The sequence below is a fragment of the Mytilus galloprovincialis genome, chromosome 11, assembly GCF_965363235.1.
Source record: "Mytilus galloprovincialis chromosome 11, xbMytGall1.hap1.1, whole genome shotgun sequence".
NCBI lineage: Eukaryota > Metazoa > Mollusca > Bivalvia > Mytilida > Mytilidae > Mytilus > Mytilus galloprovincialis.
Genome location: NC_134848.1, coordinates 18,857,529 through 18,880,630, shown reverse-complemented (window position 1 = coordinate 18,880,630; position 23,102 = coordinate 18,857,529). Strand labels below are relative to the sequence as shown.

Below are 23,102 nucleotides of genomic sequence, written 5' to 3'. Positions count from 1 at the left end.
TACACTTTGGCTATATCTAAAGATTCGATTGCCATCGACTCCCTTTTCAATCTGGATTCTACTTCGTCAAAATTATCTCCCCATTACGCCAGTTCATTTTCGCAATCGTAAAAATGGAAGCCATTGTAGGGATGACGCGCTGCCAATTTTGCTCTTGAAAACCGATAAATTTATCCACATAGCACCATTACGATCCTTAAATGCCAGTTGTATTTTAAAAGACAAATGTATCTACTAGCTAATGAGCATCAGTTAATGATCTTATCTGCATTGGTTCGACTTAAAACTATTGTCTGATCGGTTGTCAGGTGGAATTTTCGAAAATTCATAAACATTTAAAAAAATTCTAATTAATTATTTCGTGGAAGGGCAGACGAGATTTTTTAGTGGTTGAAGACTATAAAGCCTAGTTATCACACTCAAAAAATGTTTTTTTTTTCGAAGATATGCATTTTCATCATCCAACTTGAAAGACTGTCGTCAAGTACTTTTAGTAAAAAAAATAGCTATTCGAACACACTTACTCTGTTTTTGTAATTCATTAGATAGGTATTTCACTTGACCCATATATTTCATCTTCAAGTACTGTGATTTTTTTATGTTATAAAGTCAACCTGTAGCTTTGATATATGAAAAGGATAGAATTTGAAGCGAGATGATGTATCAAATATTCTTGCTTTGTAAGATTTCAAGATAAAATATTCAACTAAAACACACCCTAACATAAAAAGGTGCACTCGATTTTCACTTTTTTGATATAATTGTTACCCATTTTTTGGATTTTTTTCTTGAGTCACATAATGGAAGGGCAGACACGAAAATTACTGAACTAATAGATTGATATGTTCTCCGTCCGTGGTAAAAAAAATTAAAAATCGGAGGTTATGCATTTTCGTCATCCAACTTGATAGATACCCATGTCGTCGACTTGATATCTAATTGTTCTGCTTAACTATGTAATAGATAAATTAAAAACTTATGCAAATGGTGTTTTAAAATAAAACACTTCGTTATTGAGAAGAAAATTGTCATTTTATTTGTTTCTATTAACTTTTAAAATTTTTGTTACTATAGTAAACATTACAGTAAGCATTTATCGCCTTCTCTAACAAAGAGCTTCGATTCTTTTGTTCTATTTCAACCGGGTGTCCGACTGTTTTGGCATATGTTTGTTCACGTGTCTATGGCGGCCGTCTCTGCATCTTCATTTTCCCCACTATCTCCAGTAAGTGAAAATCCAGCTTTGGTTTTTTTTCAAATTGTATCAAATATTTAATTTGATAGTTTGATGCAAATCGAAAGAGATTTTATCACAGTGACAATTCAAACATGTTATGATAGTTCCTTGCATAATGAATAATGCCATAATGTTTCCATTTGAATTGGACTCCTAAATGCTGCGAAAGGAATGTTGATGATTTTGATGTCAACTGTTGATGTTTTTTAAAGAATTTTTATGGTTATCTTTGTTTGGAAGATTATGAAAGGTGGAAAATACTTCTGTTTTATGCTGACACAGATAGTTTTTAATTTTTCTTTTAAAAGACTGTTTATATTGATAACACACACGTCCATTTTGATTTGTAAATAATCCAGGTAAAACATTAGAAAAGTAGTTGGCAGGTAAGTCTCAAAACATTCATTCTTTTTTGTAGCAGATTTTTTACAAAATGCCTGTCCTAATATATTGTAAGAAGCCTACTAAATGTAACTTATTTTCTTTTATCTCGTTTTATTTTAGTAAAAAAAATTCTCCCTTATGTTATTGTTTTCTCTATCATAAATTTTGTATTAAATTAACAAGAATCTGCGCCATCCATTTTTTTAAAATGAAGAAAGATCATTAAAAAGGGCTGATTGTTATGCTTAATTGGCTGTCTCATTATTCAAATCGTCAGAATAGGATACAATGGTACTTGTTTAAAGGAGCATGTGGGGAGTTCAAAATTGATAAAAAAAACATTCATCTTTCAACGTTTCAATTAATGTTTTTCATATAACAAAGGTGAATCACATTTAAGCTTGAACAATACTGAAATTCGAAATAAATAATGTTTACACAGAAAAATTCATGTAAATAAAACAGATACAATGTACGTTGAGTATCGGCTAATTGTTGTGTTCTTTACGGGAGTTAGAATTGCTATCATTGTTTCTTTACTTCGGGTTCCTTTATCCGGCGGTGATGCTACACAGTGGAGATAGATGTAAGTTTCAGCGATACAGATATGATACCAAACAATCACAAAGAACATCGTAAAGAACTTTAGGTATTGTGAAAGGATCTTTTTATTTAGTTATATGTTTTAATACAAAATGTATTGTGCGCATAAAACTTTATACGAGTGTGCATACACGTATATCATATGTATATTGTGCTTTAGTGTTTGCATATTTAGAATTACATGTCACCTATGACAACCGAGGTGTCAATCACTTTCATTTCGATAGTTGAAACCCACATACTGAATTCAAGGATACTTTTATGATGTAAATTGCAAGTTGCCTTGTATTCAGTTAAGCATAAAAGTTAACATTTTTACCCACGGACTTTAATAGATATATACATGCATCTATAAAATGACAAACGCTGAATATCAATAAAAATTGTATAATAGTATTAAAATATATTTATGAGACCCTTGCGTCGATCAATTGTCCTATGTGTATTTCTTTGTGTTAACTATTTGGATGTTTTTCGTACAAACTTATCAGTGCTATCAACAAAATTTAGTATCTTTTAACATAAGTTTGTAGTAAGTTGTTTGTTATTTGACGTTAAGCAAACACAAGTAAATCAATTGTTTTGATTTTTTTTGAAAACTCTGATTTACTGTATTGGTTGTCGTAGTATATTTTCTATCCATATCTCCAAGCACTTTTTATCTATGAAGTAATTTCAAGTTATTTACACAATCTACTGTAACTTTGGTCGTATGACTGGGTTTAAAAGGCTGATTTCTATCTCACATGCATAGATATCATTTCATTGTTGTAACGTATTTAATTTGATCAATATGATTAAACATAACAAAAATCTTAGTGAGGTCATCCTCATACGGTAATGTTTTCTATTCTGAAAGCCTTACATGGTGCATATGGTGCAGAAACATTGGTACCGTTTATGTTACTACTACCCTTGCCTCTGCAGGTGGACTGAGGGACAGATATTTTTTTTTTTAATAATACTATTTTCCAAGCAGGAGCGCCAGTTCATTCTTAAAACTGTCAGAGTAGTTGTGGTCTTCTTAAGTTAGCATGAATTAATCTGCTTTAATAAAACTATAAACATTGTTTTGTTTCTGCAGTGTATATCATATATCTTTTATATTTGTATAACTTTGTAGAATCACGATGTGGGTGTGTGCAGTTTGTTATTGCCAAAATGAGAAGACCCATCAAGAATGTAGAAAATGCAAAAACGACAGAGATTGTGAAAAGATTAAAGGTGAATGCATGTCTATTCCGAGAATCAGTTATATGATGAAAGTTGATTTAAAATAGTAAATCATCGGAAATAATTTATAAAAATATGCCTTTTTATTCTATTTCTTACTTTCCTATTTAGACAGACATTAATGTCCAAAAGAGAAATATGATTTCCACGTTTGCATGATAAAATTGTTACCTTCATGCCTATTAAAACACAATGCTGATCAATTTAAAAAAATGAATTGAATTTGGTACATCTTAAGGTGAAATACCACCATTAATTGTTCCCTTATAAATGTTAGTTATGTTAGCACTTAAAAAAAAAAAACCTTTGGTATGAGTAAAGTTATACCTGTCAAGTTCTATGGACAAAATTGATTGGAACTTAAAAAAAACAATGTTTTATTGTTTAAGGATGGAAAGTTGTTAAAACTTTTGACGATTTCTGTGAAAGAGGTCCTACAAAACAGATGTTTTTAAAACAAGGAGAAGTTATACAGGCAGCTAAAAAAAATAACAGCGAATGGTGGTGTGGCTTCAGAGATAATGAATGGGGTTGGTTTCCAAAATTGCATGTTGTACGATCGCGAAAATCTCAAGGTTTGTTTTCCAATAATCAGCTTTCTATTACTCAACATTACTATACTATATGGTCCAGCGTAAACCAATTATATATATCAGTTAAAACTTTACTTAAAACTACTTAAGACATTCCCAATTTCTATTCTCAATATTATTCTGCATAACAACTGAAATCAACACCACATATATGTGTCAATGTTTCAACTCATCAAAAACAGAATAACTTATGTGAATCGGTTTTTTTTTTACAAATTTTGCCCTGTTCATCGTTATGTCATTTTCACTGGGTACAAATCGCATGGTGAACCGAGCTAAGCATTCATAGAAAGAAAATCTTACTATTTAGAAGATAAAGGCAACAGTAGTATACCGCTGTCCTCAATTCATAGATCGATTCAGAAAAAAAACATATCCGGGTTACAAACTAAAACTATGGGAAACACTGCAAATATCAAAGAACTACGACACAACAGAAACACAACACTAGAATGTAACAAACAGAAACGAATTATGATATGCAATGGTCATTTTCCTGACTTGGTACAGGACATTTTAAGAAAAAAATTGTGGGATGAGCTTGGTTTTGCGGCTAGTCAAACCTCACGCTTTTATGGCAATGTAAAGTATAACATTAAAATGACACAATTAAATAACAGGACTACAGTACAAATAAATGCAAGAGCATTCAGGACAAAGTCCCCCCCCCCTATTTCAAATGATAGAAAACTATTAACAACAATACCCCTACTAGATCCAATAAAATTATGATAATCATGATACAGGAATAAGAGATATAAAGGGGTCGACGAGGTTGAATTACGAAGAAAAACTATAAGTCTAAGAAAAAAAAATTTGAATGAAGAAATACATTTTGCTTTCTATCATGTCACATTTAAAGGATTTTTGCAGGGATTCTTCAAACTGGAAAAAGCACTACAAAATTTAGTGCATATTCTTTCACTTTATTTAATTAACGAATGGGAATGCATGGAAAATATTAAAAAAAAACAAATAAGAAAGAACATAGCTCTTGTCACCTGACTATTATACACATGCTCCTGGTTTTGCGTTGATATTTTTATCAAGATCATAAGGCTAAACCAAATTAACAAAAATACCGTTCTCCACCGAAATTCAAAATTGAAAGTCCCTTATCAAATAGCAAAACATTATTAAGTGGATGGAAACAACTGGCGTATACCTGATTTGGTACAAGAATTTCCTTACTGGTATGTAAAACTGGATTAACCCTGGTTTAATAGCTAATTAAACCTCTCACTTAAGTGTCTGCCAGGACAGGGTTTCGAATCCTCAAATTCTTGATGGGAAAACTGAAGGCGAAGGAGTTCATAATTTTTAAATGCAGTTGTATATTGGAATTTCAAATAGTACTCACTGGTGTTGTTCCTCTCTCACATCCAATTGTAGGATTAATAGTTTATAGTCAAATTGCACCTTTCAAATGTCTGACCGTATCATGTTCAAACCTTTCAAATCCTTTATTCTGTTAATGCAAACGCTCCGGAACATTTTGATAATGAAGATTCTTTAGGGTCCCTTTTTTTAATACATTAACAGCGTATATAAGCTTGGAGAGTTGTCTCATTGGCACTCACACCACATCTTCCTATATCTATTTACTAGAAATTTACTAACGCAATACATCTTTTAAATCATACTAGTATGATTATCGAAGCTTTTGTTACTGTTGGAATTTGTTATCATTAACCATCGCTTGATTAACATTATTGGTTCAAAGTATAAGTTGAACATAATTAAAAATGAAGAAGAAAAATGCAGAAGATAAAACGTGTTATCTTTTCAGGGATATCCATTGAAAATAATGTAACCCGAAGTTCAAAATCAGAAGAAACTATTTCGTCAACAGGTAAGCAACTGTACTGAATATATTTGTTTGGTAAGACTTGATCGATTGAAGTCAATTAAATGACACATACAGCTTTTCTTTGATCGGAACAACATATTGCTGCCGTAGTTTTCCAGTAAAACAGTTTTCAAAATCCCGTAACATTGTATGGAAGGATCATTGATATTCAATTATAAATTATGCTTAGTATAAGTCGAGTACAATGACTGATGGTATCCATCAACATCAACATCATTAACTTTTCTGGTTGCTTATGGTGGTCAAAGTCGTACACATCTCAATTACTTTATCAAATTAAAATAAAACTCACTGACACAAAAACTATGGTTTTGCAATGTATTTGAATAAATAGTTGAGATACTTTTAAAAATGGACACTCAGCCGGCCCGCACAATTAAAAGACATACTGGAGTCAATCCACGATGTTTATGATGAACCAGCAGAATTGATTTTATAAAAAAAATCGATAGTTTATGTTTTTGTGTTTTGTTTCCAGCATTAGTGCTTCATAACAATTAAGTATAAATGTGTCCAGCCCTTTTTTGCTGATATAATTGTCAGTTTGTTATGAACCTTTTTTTTTAACCTTGTATGTAATAATGAGCTGCTAACACATGCATTTAATTTGCACATCACATGATGGAAATTGATAAATGTTTAAGTTTACTAAACGCGTACATGATGTATGTAGCTTCTAAAAAAACTGTGTGTCTAATGACCATGCATGCACAGGTTCCAACTGCCATAGTCAGAATCTTGCGCCAATTGTCATATCACACAAAATGCGACTAGTCAGTAGGTTCATACTGTGTCAAAATCATGAACATTGTATCATTATTTGACTATCGATACTGCAGATACTTCATACAATTTCATCCCGGTTGTATTACATACAGCAGATCTATGCTTATTTTTCGAGTTTCATTGCAATACAAAGGTATATATATTACAGTGAATTTGTAGAATCAGTGGTCAGTTTAGGAATTATATATAATAACTAAAATGCACAGGGATTATGTATAATCACAAGAAAAACGTCAGGGATTATACATAACAAAATGAATAAAAGTTAAATAATTCTTTCTATAAAATCATATTTAAACATCCTTATAAACATAAATTGTAAAATGTTAAGAACTATATTATTAGTTACATAGTGTGTTAGTGACCTAATACGATATATACGGGGTCAGTAAATTCCATATGGGGTGAGAGCGACGCTCGAACCCCATATGGAATCTACTGAACTCATATATATCGTTTTAGGTCATTTGCACACTATGTTATCTTACCGACAATCTTTATTTGTTGAATTAAGACCAGAGTTGTCTTCTTTGTTATCAATACACATCTATCTATTGTTATATTAAAGTGTTCGAGTGTTCAATTTTAAGAACCTTCTTTCATTGGTCTGCACAAAACAATTAATGTCAACAATAACAATTTAATATCAACAACCTTGATATAACAATAATGAACAGCAATTTCAATAAATTTAAGTAATCAAATAGTGCAACAGTCGTAACTCAACTACTAACCGTGTATTGAAATAAGCCCCGCCTCCCTACTAACCTAATATGGAATATACATGTTATCCACTCGGACGCTTTTAACCAATAATATACCTTGAAATGCATAGGAGGTAAGATAAATTAAAATGTTAGGCACAACATATTAAATGTTAAGAACAATATTTCAAAACAACGATCCATCTATTTTTACAAACTAATTGAGAATGTTGACTATTAACTATTACACATTTGCCCTGCTTTTCTACAAGCACATCTATTTGGTTCACCAAACTTTTCCTTCACATATCGAATCAGATTTTACTATACGTCTAACAGAAATAAAGTTATCAGTACACACATCCGAGGTACACAATCTAGAGGCTATCAAGATTTTGTATCGCTTTTTCTACTTTCCCAAGCATTCGTTCTGTCTGTTTATGGTCGACATCATGAGCTGATTGGCCATTATAACAAAAGTGTGTCAGAAATAATATCTGATATTCATCCTCAGTCATAATAACCTTCCATCATTACCGGACTGAACAAAGAAATAACACAACGGGTGCCGTAAACGGTGCAGGAAATGCGGACCCTTCCGAAGCACTTGATTTCACTCCCGGTTTTTAGTGGAGTTCGTGTTGTTTCTTAATTTTTCATTATAACTGTTGATGTAAATGTCCTTTGGTTTTGTGAGTCTTTGTTTACTCCTTGGTTTTGATTGTTATTGTCTTTCTATACATTTTGCTGTGTCAGTTCTCTCAGTTTGAAATGCTTGTTCATTTGAACACGAAGTACACAAAACAGATGTTCCATGACCTTCTTCGCCATTTGTTTTACCACAAAAAACATGCACTGTGGATTAACATTTTTGTCAAATGATAAATAGTGCTTTTATTTCTGGATTTGTTATTTTTCTAGATCCATGCTCCCTCCTATCTTAATGTATAATGATGTAATAATGTAATCTGTATGAAATATGAGAGATGGTAAGAGCCTTTACACAATTTGAATCGTGTCAAACTGTTTAATTAAGACTTTCAATGAATAAGAAAAAAACAAATACATTTTTTAAATTGTTATATCGAAACACAGTAACTTTGATAATCCCTAAATCATTTCAGGGAATTTGTAGAATAATTATTAAAAATTTTAACGTAAAATCACTGGTAATTTTCAGGGATTATATATATGTTTTCATTCTTAATGATACACTGATACATAAACCAACTTATCTTGCAGGAACAGTATTTAAGGTTTTGTGTGATTTTATAAGTAAATCCGATTACGATACAGACAATTTGAATGTTCGAAAAGGAGATGTTGTCAAACTAATAGACAGCCGAGAAGGTTGGCACTGGGTAGAGCATGGCGATACTGAGGGGTGGATCCAGGATAATCTTGTTCAACCAACAGAAGTCGTCCCTCTTAAAAGTAATTTAGAATAATATTGTTTAAAATATAAAAGATACAGAAGAAAAATATTGAAAATGTTTCTGTATTTATTTTATACGAACCCTAAGTATCAACGTGTATACCTCATTACGATTATATTCACATCAAACTTCTTGTACTGTTAACCTATTTCAACACGTTGCATGAAACTAAAACATTTTTTGATTTTAAGTATTTTTTCAAACCAAAGAAAATAAAAATCTATGGTTCATGCCAGATGAAAACCAAATTTTAGTTTTTTTTCTGCACACACTATTCGATATTGCCTCTATATTTTTCAAATGCCCCAATTTTATTAATAACACAATGTCTCGGTAAATTATCCAAATACATTATATTATTGAATGGTGTGTATATATTTTGAGTATTGTAAACATGAATTGATGTACGATAAAAGTATTGAAGTTTTAAAAATTATTGTTTTTGTTATATCTAGTTACATAAGTCATGTAGATAAACAAATGTTGTCTTCTTTATCGGTATTACTTGTATAATAGTGTGCATTTTGATTTAAATCACTTATTATTTATCAGTTCGAACTTTGGACGTTTAAATCTTAAGTATACATGCAGTTATCATGTCATTCTATCATATTTCGTATTGCATATTATTGTAGTAATATTGGTTTACTTGTAAGGTCTTTGCATTGAAAGTAAACACATTTATTCTAAACCCAGTTGTTGGCATGATACGCGTTATGTTCTTATATATTTTATGATGATATGATAGTAAACCCCTAACGGTAGGGATTATACTTGATGTGTATATGATGAAGACATAATCTTCTGCATGTTTGTGTCTGTCTCGATTCAAGAGTTTCTGAATTTTGGATATAAAAAATGGTATAATTGCCATTGAGACAACTCTCCACAAGAGACCAAATGATACAGAAATTAAAAACTATCAGTAACCTTGCGACTTTTAACAACGAGTAAAGCCCATGCCGCATAGTCAGCAATGAAAGGCCCCGAAATTAGATGTGTGTGAGCTTTTGAATTTCACTGGGCGTTCGGTATTTTTGTTATTTTATTTTTGTCAAAAAAAGATGTAAAACAATGCGTGTAGAAATACGCTCTTCTTTTTTAAACCTTTTTTTTCTTCAATATATATCTAATGCATACATTTTAAATATACCGATGGTCCATCTTTACTTATTTTTGATTTGATATATGAAGAAGTATATAAATTACAAAATAAAAAACAATTAATCTTTCTCAAAAGTATAAACAGAAAATGCAAAATGTAATTATGGAAATGTTTATTAAAGGAAAAATTTACAAGGTAAAACAATCCTTCAAAAGCAAATCCGAATACGACACGGATAACCTGAATGTGAGAAAAGGTGATGTTGTGGAACATGTGTATGTAACGAGTGATGGACATTGGATATGGGTATTACATGGTAATACAGAAGGATGGATTCCAGACTACTACGTTGAACAAACAGATCAGGAAAGTATTGCAGGTACAAACATATGAAGAATTTTGACAAACATGATAAACACAATAAAAGATGTTTACCGAAATTATTAGTAGTTTCATTTATAATATGTTAATATTAAAGAAGTTTTTCCAAATAGTACATGTCTTAAATGTCAAAAATTACAAAAAATTACACTTCATATAAAAAAGGAGATGTGGTATGATTGCCAATGAGACAACTGTCCACAAGAGACCAAAATGACACAGACATTAACAACTACAGGTCACCGTACGGCCTTCAACAATGAGCAAAGCCCATACCGCATAGTCAGCTAAAAAAGGCCCCGATAAGACAATGTAAAACAATTCAAACGAGAAAACTAACGGCCTTATTCATACATATAAAAAAAAAATGAACGAAAAACAAATATGTAATATTTGACAATAATTCAGACAATAAATTTGAAATAAACTTGAGTGAATTGAGCATCCTAAATAAAACGTGATTTGGAATTCACGTTTTGTTTTTAATTTCAAAGCTTGAATTAGATGTATAGATTTCAGAAAACTTTATTATAACAATCTCTAAAACTAATTAATATTTAAGTTTTGGTCATTTTACATTTTAAAAAATCGGCTCCAAACTAGCATATCTATAGAACTTTATTGAACTTTAATTTCATATAAGTTAAGTGGTTAGGAAATTTTAGAATTTTTAATTTGTTTTACTTTTGAAAAACAAATAATTTCATTGCACAATTGACATTCCAAGTTCAAGAAAGGCAAGATTTTGGAACCTCGAAGAAAATATCAATTCCTGTCATTTCGACATAATATGCACTCACTCATTACATACAATTACTTCTTTTTTGCATATCTAATGTAAGATGAGCACTTTTTGTTCATACTGTACGTAAGTTATTCATACATCTCTGGTTTCTCATTTTTAATATGAAAATCACTTGTGGTGGAATATGAAGTAAAAAAAAAACCTGACGTATCACTTTTATTTAAAACTTTTATTCTTCATCTTTATACCTTGCCTAAAAACAAATCAATCTCAAATCTACTAAAAGTATTAATTCAATGAATACATATTAAAAATCAATAATTGAGTCCCATGTACAAATGCAGCTCAAGCACACATTGAAACATCACAGTCCGGATTTGATGATAAAGACGCTAACAGGGAACAGAAAACAAACGAAGGTAATGTATGATAAATCAACTTTCAGTAAGACAACATATATGAATGCTAGTAAAAAAGGATTGTCTGTACATGCTGTATGTCATGTAAACTGTATTATCCTATTTAAACGTTGTTTTATAAGTGTTTATACTAGAATTACAGTGTAGTCGATTTATTATTAACATAATATATTTTACAAATCATGTCCTACTCCTGATTGTCTTTTTGACTGCAAGGCATTATATAGTAGAAGAAACTGATATTTTCGATGTATCCAAGTCCAACTCCTATTGAAACTTTTAAGTTTCTATTTTCTACCTCGATTTGTATTGTCTAAATCGAGTTATATTTTCACAACTTTTTTTTGCTGCTATTTATAACAAATTGGTGAAATTGAATATCATATTTCCCCGTTGAAAAGGAATTTGAATATAGATCAATTCAGAATGAGTGATTTAAAGATATGTAATGATATTCAGCTATAGATATCATGACTTGATTAAGCATCCGAACACAATGTTATATATTTATACATTCATGGACAGAACTCTTTTTAGAAAATAGAATTATGTTAAAAAGTATTGAGATTGTAACGATCCTCAACGGATGTCTTCGATTATTTTCAGATACTCAGATCTCATCCATAACGAACGTATGACATATGAATATAAAAGTATTTTGAAAAATTCTACTTTAAATACCTGACCTTTAAAATGTACAAAGAAGGCTATTTATATATACTGTTCTTTAAATTTGAGCCGATTTTATCTTGTTCAAAAAATTCAACGAAACATCACACATGAAACCAGTACAGAGCACGCAACGTCACTACAAAACCAGGGTGCACAGAGGTATACACTCTTGTTTAACTTCAAAATGTGCGGATTCAGAAGATCTTTTGTAAATTTTGTTATATGAACGTCAGTTAAATGTCTGGCTACTTTCATTTGTATTATTGGCTTTATCACAAGACTGATAACATGAGTTATCACTTTCTGAAACAATAATGATTTGATGGCAGATCTTTTATCTTATTTTTAAACAATCTTCACAACTCTTTCAAGAATAGGGGTCTTATTTCCGTATATTCAAACTGGCTCGATCAGCAATAAATAATGAAGAATAGGGTGTCACATTTATTGGTGGTTTCAAATTAAAAAAAACATGTTCTGAATTATCTATTCAACCCTTATTTTATTGATTTTGTACTACATCATATCATAGATCAAATTTATTCATTCAATATATGTTCACTTGTGTTAATATGTTTTTGATTGGGGTTGGCCATTTCTTGTGTAGACGTTCCGTTCCGTTCCGCTCCGCTCGGCCTTATTACACACATTACGTTATGTTTATTAAAAGAGTTTGTTAAAAATATAAGTAACTTAGAAGAAAGAAACTTAGCTTGAGGATTCCCAATTTCTATAGAACTCTAACTTTTGTGTCTTACAAAATAAGATAATTTTAAAATATAGATACATTTTTGAAATTAAAAAAAAACAAAATACAGAGGAGCTTCAATTTCAAGGAAATAAAAATGCAATAAAAATAAGTAAGTATTAGAAATGACTAAAAATAAAAAGAGTAAAGGAAATACAAATGCAATAAAAAGTAAGTATGATACATTATAATATATACTGAGATCGAATAAAAGTCTAACACTGTCCGATTATTAATCATGTGGAAAAGCCTGTCTGAATAGATAAGTTTTAATGTTTTTCTTGAAAGCATTCACAGTTTCCGTGTTTCGCAGTTCTTTTGGTAAGTCATTCAATAAAACGGCGGCAGCTCTATCAAACCGTCTCTCTCCGTATGTTTTTGTTCTTACTGTTGGTTTGACTAGAAGCATATTGTTTTCAGACCAAAGAGTTATTGTTGGCTTGTTAATTTCAACTAGTTCTTGAAGGTAAACGGGTGCTTCCTGTTTCAGAGCTTTAAACACATAAAGCAACACTTTGTATTTGCAGCGAAATGTTATTGGTAGCCAATGAAGGTGTTTTAAAATTAGACTAACATGTACGTTTTTTTTTTTGCCTTGTGATTAACTTTGCAGTTGTGTTCTGTACACGCTGTAATCGTTGGATTGCATTTGCGGGAAATCCATATAATAGTGCATTGCCGTAGTCCAAGCGAGACGTCACTAAAGAGCATACAAGTGTCTTTTCTGCATTCTCTGTAATGAATGGACGAATTCGACCTATATTTCTGATCTGGTAGAAACAAGATTTCGAGGTCGCACTAATCTGTTGGTCCATCGCAAATGTTCAATATATACTTAAAAATGCGTCATTGTCTTATATTCAAAGTCCATATCATTTTGTGTATATCAATTTAAATGTATTGTTTTTCTCACTTAATCTTGTTTTAGGTGATATACCACCTCCACTTCCGAAACGAAACTACAGTACATATGTGGAAGCTAAAGGTATGTTAGAAATAGTATGATCTATTTTGGATTAATACATTTGTATCGGTTCTTCAATTTGCCTTTTCTATTTGCGTCTTTGTATTATATCAACATCTGAATCATCCCCAATGATCTCGGTGCATGAATGGTCTTAAAAGTATTCGTACTATTAACTAGCCAGTGAGGACTGATGTTTTTTTTTCAGATTTAACACCGATGAAGTATCATGCATTCGACTTCAATCGATTTTGTTTTTTGGCTCAAAGTTTTATTATCGTGGTTCTTACTTGATCGTACCAATTCTTAAAAAACTGACCTCATTATATAGCTTTTTGTACGCTAACCAACCTACAATAAACATCTCATCTTTTGTATATTAATGAGGCCGTTAGTTTTCTCGTTTGAATTGTTTTACATTGTCATTACGGGGCCTTTTATAGCTGACTATGCGGTATGAGCTTTGCTCATTGTTGAAGGCCGTATGGTGACCGATAGTCGTTTATTTCTGTTTTATTTTGGTCTCTTGTGGAGAGTTGTCTCATTGGCAGTTATACCACATCTTCTTTTTATATGTACAATCAAGAAATAAAATAAAATAAAATTTATTTGATAGAATGAAACCAAAGTGTGGGTTGGGTTAAAAACATATGTTGTGAAAGGGAGATGAGGATAAGCAGTTCTTTCTGCAGTAAAGGCAGATGACCTGATTATAATTATTAGTCAATAGTCATAGGATAGTCGTTTTCAGTAGTGGCAAAATCATCGGAATATATATTCAATAATGGACAACCAAATCTTTTTTATCTGCAAAGGCATCAACAGAACACTAAGCAATCTTTCGAAAAAAAACTTGTAGAGTGCAACTTATGATATGTTGTTTCGTGTGAAAGAGTGGACTCTTATCTGTATGTTTAACTTTTCTTTTCAACAAATCATTAAATAGTGTAGCAAGGCAAAACTGCAGATGTTTTTAAAACTGTGTCCCTTTTTTCTACCATGTGTTCATTGAAACGATCCAATCTTGTATCATCTTACTAACGTTTACATATAAATGATCATTTTTGAACAGAACTGAGTATTTCACATGATGATAAGTCAGGAAAGACATCAGACGACGTTGACGAGGATATATATAAAGGTATGAAAGATAGTTTTTTAAACGATACTGAAAAAGGAACTAACAAGAAAAATCACCCCTTCTCAAAACAGATCTAGAACAGTCAGCAATATTACTATTTGTTTGTTTCAAGTTCCCATTTTGATCACGAAGTAACGTACAAATTCAACTTCATACTCCTGAAAATGAGTATATATCTTAATATAATTTCAAGAAATTTGATAAAGATGCAACAAAATATGATGTTTTTTTCTTAATTCATGATCATTTGTTAAATATGACTTATTTCTAAATAAATAAGATGCATAAATTAATAGGACATTAATCTTTTAACAGAAATTACAAATGATTTAACAAAAAACTGCTTGTGTTTTTGAAAACAAAAAAGTTATGTATATCTGTCAAAATGAAAAATACGTCCACAAATTCGAATTTTGAGCAAAGACCTGAAATACATGTAGCGACCTCATTTACTAAAAAAAGTAGCACATGAAGGTATATGTTGTATAACATATTTGATTTAATCAGGTAAAAAATAGCTTATATGCAAATGTTCATCAACATTGCATTATGGGTTCAAAACTGTATTGTATGCCCTTAATATATGCTATAAATATGTATGTATCACCGATGACCAATGATGTGTAAATAAGACGGTGTGCATATACAAAACTAAAACACTAACCCAAGGCTAAAATAAATTGTCATTCAGTCGCTATTTTTGTCAGTACGAAGTTAAAGAGCATTGATGACAAAAAAATCCTAAAAGTTTTGCCAAATGCACCTAAAGTAATATATTTCAAAATGTGTAGAAATCATGTATGGTGGAACATTCATTTCTGGATCAGATATTTCATTAAGGACAACCAAATAATATGCGTTATGGTGTCCTCAAAATTATTGACGAATCGACTTCAACTTTACCACTAGCAAACCGTGCCTCTTGACATTCATTTATATTTCAATCCTTCATGTTTCACGCCAATGTGGTGATCTAAAATTACTTTTTTCTTTTCAAAAGACATCGTTTGTTCATGGCATTTTAGACATTGCATCTTCTTTCCCGTCGTCGTGTAAATGCCTTTGATTTTTAAAGTCACATCGGAGGGCATCAGATGGTCGTCAACTGCTTGTATCGCGTTTTGTCATTGTGCGTTTTATCAAGTATGGTTATGGTTTTAAACTCTTCCCATTTGCTATCATTTGCCATAAGTTCTAATTATAATGATTATTTTGTAGAAACGGCTAGTTCCGAAGATGAACAATCAGAAAACACATCGCTATACGATATCGAGGATATTTATGAAGAGGGTATGATTACAGTTTATATATAAGATACAAAAAACAATCTAATTCATTTAGTGAAATCGTATCAGACATTTGAGCATGACTTTATTATTTTGTTTCAACTTCAAAACTTTATCAACACAGAAACAAACAAATACAGGTACAGAGAGATCATATGTCGTATAAATGATACTTTAACTAACATTAAATATCAGTCCTCGGTAAGATTTTAGAAGATGAAACATGAAAACATTCAATCAAATCTTATACACATTGTGTATGAGTACAAGAAAAACGAAGGAGCGAACATTGCTAAAAATAAAACATATTATTATACTTCACGTTAAAATGTCATATTTTATTGGCTGAAATGAGGGTGTTACTTTACTCTATCACATGGTTGAGAGGGTGACAATTTTTTTTAATGTAATCCTCTCGTCTAGACCAATTAAAAATCGATAGTTTAAAGGACAATGAATTGAAGTTACATCAAGTAATTAAAAACAATGCTAAGGTTCTACGTTTTGGCTCAGATTTTATTATTGGACTGTCAAAAAATCAACAACAACAAAAAACAACTTGCTTAACTTGGTTGGTTTTTCTAATACCCATAACTTTGTTATGTACGTGACGTCATAGAAAATAAAATAAAACATTAATCTGAAAAGACTATAATGATAGGACATTCAGTATAATAAATCAAATAACACATAGCTGAGTGGATGATAGAGCAGATTGGTACCCCTCGAATAAGCATTGTCAACCTTAGCTTCGCCGCGGTTGACAATGTTTTCTCGGGGTTACAATATGCTCTATCACCCTCTCAGCTATATGTTATTTATATAATGGTAAATGCCATTTTTTTCTATCATCTAATAGAGAAAGTCTGACAGGGAAATAATGTTGAGATCTACTTGTTTTTCTTAAAGTTTAAAAATGTCAGACGACTACTTTCCCTAAAATTACAAATTTCTAAATCTTTTTCTCTTGTCTTGAAATACGCGAAAATATAACTGAAATCGCTCAAACAGCTTTTTCATTTTTTTTATTGGAGTTATTACACGTTAAAACACGATTTTTATGGCCCATTTATGGGCATTATGTTTTCTGATCTGTGCGTCCGTTCGTCCGTCCGTTCGTTCGTTCCTCCATTCGTCAGTCCGTTCTTCCGTCTGTCCCGCTTCAGGTTAAAGTTTTTGGGCGAGGTAGTTTTTGATGAAGTTGATTTCAAATCAACTTGAAACTTAGTACACAGGTTCCTAATGATATGATCTTTCTAATTGTCTTGCCAAATTAGAGAATTTTACCCCCTTTGAACATAGAAAATGATAGTGCGGATGGGGCATCCGTGTACTATGGACACATTCTTGTTGAATAATATCTCAAAAACGATAATCATGATAATTGATAGATAGAAGCTTATTATATGTTACAGTTGTAAGCAATAGTCATAAATGGTTTTTAGGATACGATGCAACACGGGAAAAACCCCTCTTTTTTACAAAACTCAATTACTTCAAAATAAAATTTTCAATCATCACCAAAAAGTATAAAGATCTTTGGATTAATATAATTAAGAAGTGTGTGAAGTATAAAGCAATAATCAGAAATCGTTTTTGAGATACAGCGATATGGATTTGCTCCGATATACTATTCCAGCATACAGAAATTGAGGGCGTGCTTTATGAAACTGCAGATACACCTAGGCAAGTGGAACAGACTCGTTGGTGACTCTTGTTATTTTTAATGTGTTTTTATCCTTTAATCCCTTTCATCTTTTATGAATATACTAAATATTTTGATATAAATGATATTGTTTTTCAGAGCTGACAGATCCGTATGAAATACAGCCAGAGGAAATCTCAGATGACGATTACGATTACCCAAATTATAGACCAGGAAATAGTAACGGTAACATTATAGTATATTTCCAAATAACAAATATAACAAAATTGCTCTCAAACATACGCAATACTCATTTTATTATTTTAACTCTTTGTTACATGTACCATACTAAGTTACAAACGTCCTTAATTTCGATATTTGCAAACGCATCAGCTACTTATGATTTCTACACCATTTACTTCTGTTTGTATTGTTGATACCTTGAATGGTAAACATATACATTATACATTATACATAATATAATCTCTGCTTGTTTAGGATTATACTGTGTCATCATCTATCATACATGTACTGCTTTAATTCAAGCACAATACTTTAAATTATTATATTATTTCAGACTATGTGAATGTTCCAAACTATCTGTTAGAGAACACTACCTATGAAGAACCTATTTACGAAGATATAGGTGAGATGATACTTTTTGATATTAGTAGTTCTGTTGAGGTTTATTTTGTATGTTCAAATTTATAAATAAGAAAGATGAATCAAGCCTGTATATGACAAGTTTATTTCTAAATCTTTAGGGAATTCGGTGTTGATCACTATGTTCCATATACTCTATTAAATGTATTCACTACTTCTATGACAAATTTATGCACTAAGAGATATTATATAAACACTTGTCTATTTCTGGTTTCCGTTTGTGCTTTTAACATGTTTAAGCTTGCAGAGTTGTTGACCCAAATAATGTCAACGCTTCCTTCACATTTATATTTGTCATACCATAAAAAAGAACCATGTTACCGAATTCCGATATACTGTTTAAAAAACCTTAAAAAATTTCTTGCAAATAATGAAAAGGAAACTGTTTAAATAAATTCATTTATAAATTTTGGTAATTAGAATTTTTTTAACTATTCATAAAAATAAGTTCCATATATTTAATATATGTCTTTAAAAAAAACGTAAATATCAAAATATATGTAATTTAAATAACTTGTAATGACAAATATGAAATCTGGTATCAATAAGGTAGCTTACAACCCAATTAAGTTATATTTAACTTATGTTAACTTAAGTATAAAAAAGACAAAATACGAAATCATTTTTATGAAATTCCTTTGAATCGTCAAACAGACAGTCGTTTTACTAGAAATGGGTTAAGCTAGAGAATTGATATGAAGTAGTGTATTCGGAAACGATAATCAACTTGAACTAAAGTCGCTCGTTCATCATCATTTACGAATCCACTATTTCTTATTAATTTTCTAATACATAATACATTTGTGATTTAAACATTCCCTTTTAACTAGATGATCCAAGGAGCCTGTGTCGCTCACCAAATATTTTTATGCATAAATAAATGCAACTGTTTTCCTTTTCATTTGTTTCAGAGATATAAACTTAAAACTGCATTTTACCCCTATGTTCTTTTTTTAGGCATGTCTGCCATGTTGGTTGGCAGGCAGGGTCATCGGACTCATTTTTTAAACTAGATACACTAATGATGATTGTGGCCAAGTTTGGTTAAATTTGTCTGACTTGTTTATGAGGAGAAAACTTGTGTAAGAAATAACAAAAATTTACGAAAAATTGTTAAAAATTTACTTTAAAGGGCATTTGACTTCTTTGAAGAGTTTACTTTGCTGAACATTATTGCTGTTTACAGTTTATCTCTATATGTGATGATATTCAAAATAATAACCAATTAACAAAAAATGTAAAATTTCCTTAAAATTACCAATTCAGAGGCAGCAACCCAACAATGGTTTGTCTAATTCATCTGAACATTCCATGACAGATAGATCTTAACCTTATGAACATTTTTACTTATTGTCAAATTTGTTTTAAATGCGTTATTTTAAGAGATATCAGCCCAAAACTGCATTTTATCCTTATGTTCTATGTTTAGCCATGCCAGCCATCTTGGTTGGTCATGGGGCACATTTTTTAAACTAGATACATAAATGACGGTCGTGACCAAGTTTTGTTTCAGTAGTTTCAGAGGAGAAGGTTTTTGTAAGATTACAAAAAATTACGAAAATTTGTAAAAAAATCACTATAACATGTATAATTGACAATATCTCCTTAATAGGTCAATCGACCATTTTGGACATGTTGACTTATTTGTAGATCTTACTTTGCTGAACATTATTTCTGTTTACAGTTTATCTCTTTCTATAATAATATTTAAGATAATAACTAACAAGAATGTGTCCCAAGTACACTGATGCCCAATCCGCATTATCAATTTCTATGTTCAGTGAACCGTGAAAATGGGATAAATCTCTAATTTGGCATTATAATTTGAAAGATCATATCATAAGGAACATGTATACTAAGTATCAATATAAAAAAGAAGATGTGGTATGATTGCCAATGAGACAACTATCCACAAAAGACCAAAATGACACAGAATTAACAACTATAGGTCACCGTACGGCCTTCAACAATGAGCCATACCGCAAAGTAAGCTATAATAGGCCCCGATAAGACAATGTAAAACAATTCAAACGAGAAAACTAACGGCCTTATTTATGTAAAAAAAATGAACGAAAAACAAATATGTAACACATTTATAAACAAACGACAACCACTGAATTACAGGCTCCTGAGTTGATTGGACATCAACTTCATCAAAAACTACCTCGACCAAAAACTTTAACCTGAAGCGGGACGAACGGACGAAACGAACGGACGCACAGACCAGAAAACATAATGCCCATAAATGAGGCATAAAAACTGTAAACTTTCCCTAAAATTACTAATTCAGGGCAGGCAACCCAACAACTGGTTCTCAGATTTGTCTGATATTTTCAGGGCGGGTAGATCTTAACCTTTATAACAAGTTTACCTATGTCAGATTTGCTCTAACTGCTTTGGTTTCAGAGATATAAGCCAAAATCTACATTTTACCACTATGTTCTATCTTTAGCCATGGCTGCCATTCTGGTTGGCAGGCCGGGTCAGCAAACACAGTTTTTAAACTACATACCCCAATGATATTTGTGGCCAATTTTGGTTTAGTTTGACCCAGTAGTTTCAGAGGAGAAGATTTTTGTAAAAAGTAAAAAGCGACAGACGACGGACGCCAAGTGGCGAACAAAGCTAACAAAGCAGCATTAATGTGTATTTCGAAAGAAAACTTGAGTAATGTGCCTTGTTATCAACATCTTTTTTTCAACTTGTAGACACCTTCAAACAACTTAGAATTGTAATGGTTGGAAAAACTGGATCGGGTAAGAGTGCAACTGGTAATGCTATCCTTGGACAAAAATACTTTAAATCGAAAATGGCAGGCCTGTCTGTTACCAAAGAGTGTCAACGTGGTGAAATCAAAATTAATGATCGCCAAATCATAGTAGTTGATACTCCTGGATTGTTTGATACCAAACTATCTCCAATAGAAATTGAAGAAAATATCATTCGTTGTGTTCATATGTCATTTCCGGGTCCACATGTATTTTTACTTGTGCTCCAGATTGGTAGATTTACTAAAGAAGAAATTGAATCCCTAGACCAATTATTTGACATATTTGGACAGGAAATGGAAGCTTTTTCGATTATCTTATTTACCAGAATGGACGAATTGGAGAAACAAAATGATACTATTGAAGATTACATAAAAGAATCAGGCGCACCATTAACAACGTACATAGAAAAATGTCATGGGCGTTATTTCGCTATGGACAACACAGCTGCAGCGGAAAATAGAGCGGAAATGATCAAAAATTTATTGGATTTTATCGACACTGTCGTCAAACAAAACAAAAGCATGTGCTTTTCAAATAATTTGTTTAAAGACGCCAAAGAAAATGCTCGTCAATCACGGATACAAATAGAAATGGAAAAATTAAAAGAAATTGAGCAAATTGAAAACATGTACGGAAAACAAGTTGACATAAATAGAGAAATAAAGAAACAAAAACAGGAAGAATTTCATCAACAAGAAGAGCGAAAAATCAAGCTTGAAGAACAAAAGAAAAGAATTAAGCATTCCATAATGTCAACAAAAGGCGAAAATGAAAGCAGTACTCCTTGCAACAAAGTTGGACCTAATTCAGAAGAAATGGAAGATCTTTATAACGAAATTTTTAAAGCCAATAACCTGTTAAAAGAGAAAGAAAGAGAGAAAAGAGAGGCAGAAGATGCGTATGATACAGTGAAGGGAGATTTCCAAAAGTTGGTAAAAGAAACAAAATCAAAACACAATCAGCGAATGTTAGCATTGAAAAACACTGACTTTTATGATCAAATGAACACAGCAGTTGAGGAAATGAAAGCAATAGACGAAAGACTCCAAGAAATTTCAAAAGAAATGAAAGACGAAGGAAATCGTCAAAACATGACGATCCAACAAGAACTACGGAGAGAGGAAAATGAATTGCATTCAAAAATGGATAAAGTATTTTATGAGCATCGTATGTACTTAGAGAAAATGAGAAAAAAGTCGAAGGCGATGGAAAAAAAATTGACAAAAAAGGGAAAGTTGTGTCGCGTTATGTAGCTCAGTGAAACAAAAATTAGAAATTAGGAAATTCGACTACAAAACCAAAGTAAGACCTGTATAGAGCCAGATAAGAGAACATGTGTAAACTGTATATAAATCTGAAATAAGAACGTCAAACAATAGCATTCAGGACGACACTTCTGTTAACAGTTGATCAGTGCTTTTTGTCACACAATATTAATGACATTGTGCATGTTTCGATAGGTTCTAAAGTCTCTATTGCAATCGTTGCAAATTATCACTCTCTGAGTAATTTATCATTTCCTAATTCATAATTTAATTCTACAGACTTCTTAAGATTACTTGAGATACAATCAATGATAACTATTTACCTTGATACAGCCGAGTATGTCTAAAAAGGCGTCTAACAGCGAAAAAGAACAATCTATCCTAAGATATTTGTAGAATATATGTGAATAAAATTAGATTCACAATTGCGTTGATAACACTGAAAGCCGAC

At 31.4% G+C, this 23,102-nt stretch overlaps 1 protein-coding gene across 3 annotated transcripts; it reads left to right on the top strand.

The window, feature by feature from the left end:
* Positions 1–1,489: 1,489 nt before the first annotated feature.
* On the top strand, positions 1,490–23,076 carry LOC143051797 (uncharacterized). 3 transcript variants are annotated; one of them, XM_076224733.1, is made up of 13 exons: positions 1,490–1,623; positions 3,348–3,448; positions 3,847–4,032; positions 5,840–5,902; positions 8,653–8,844; positions 10,133–10,330; positions 11,422–11,496; positions 13,845–13,901; positions 14,953–15,021; positions 16,240–16,311; positions 18,112–18,198; positions 18,530–18,598; positions 21,324–23,076. In XM_076224733.1, exons 2-13 carry the CDS (start codon positions 3,355–3,357, stop codon positions 22,637–22,639), a joined length of 2,478 nt encoding a protein of 825 aa, XP_076080848.1. In that variant the 5' UTR covers positions 1,490–1,623; positions 3,348–3,354; the 3' UTR covers positions 22,640–23,076. The 3 variants fall into 3 exon arrangements, with proteins under 3 accessions (XP_076080848.1, XP_076080847.1, XP_076080849.1); XM_076224732.1 differs by lacking the exon at positions 1,490–1,623 and adding an exon at positions 2,117–2,270; XM_076224734.1 differs by lacking the exon at positions 1,490–1,623 and adding an exon at positions 2,141–2,207.
* The last annotated feature ends 26 nt before the right edge of the window (positions 23,077–23,102 follow it).

Coding starts and splice junctions, on each gene's coding strand:
- LOC143051797 (XM_076224733.1), top strand. CDS start 3,355: ATGTGGGTGTGTGCAGTTTGTTATTGCCAAAATGAGAAGACCCATCAA. Junction 10,331..11,421: donor AGATCAGGAAAGTATTGCAG/GTACAAACATAT, acceptor GTACAAATGCAG/CTCAAGCACACATTGAAACA. Junction 11,497..13,844: donor GGAACAGAAAACAAACGAAG/GTAATGTATGAT, acceptor ATCTTGTTTTAG/GTGATATACCACCTCCACTT.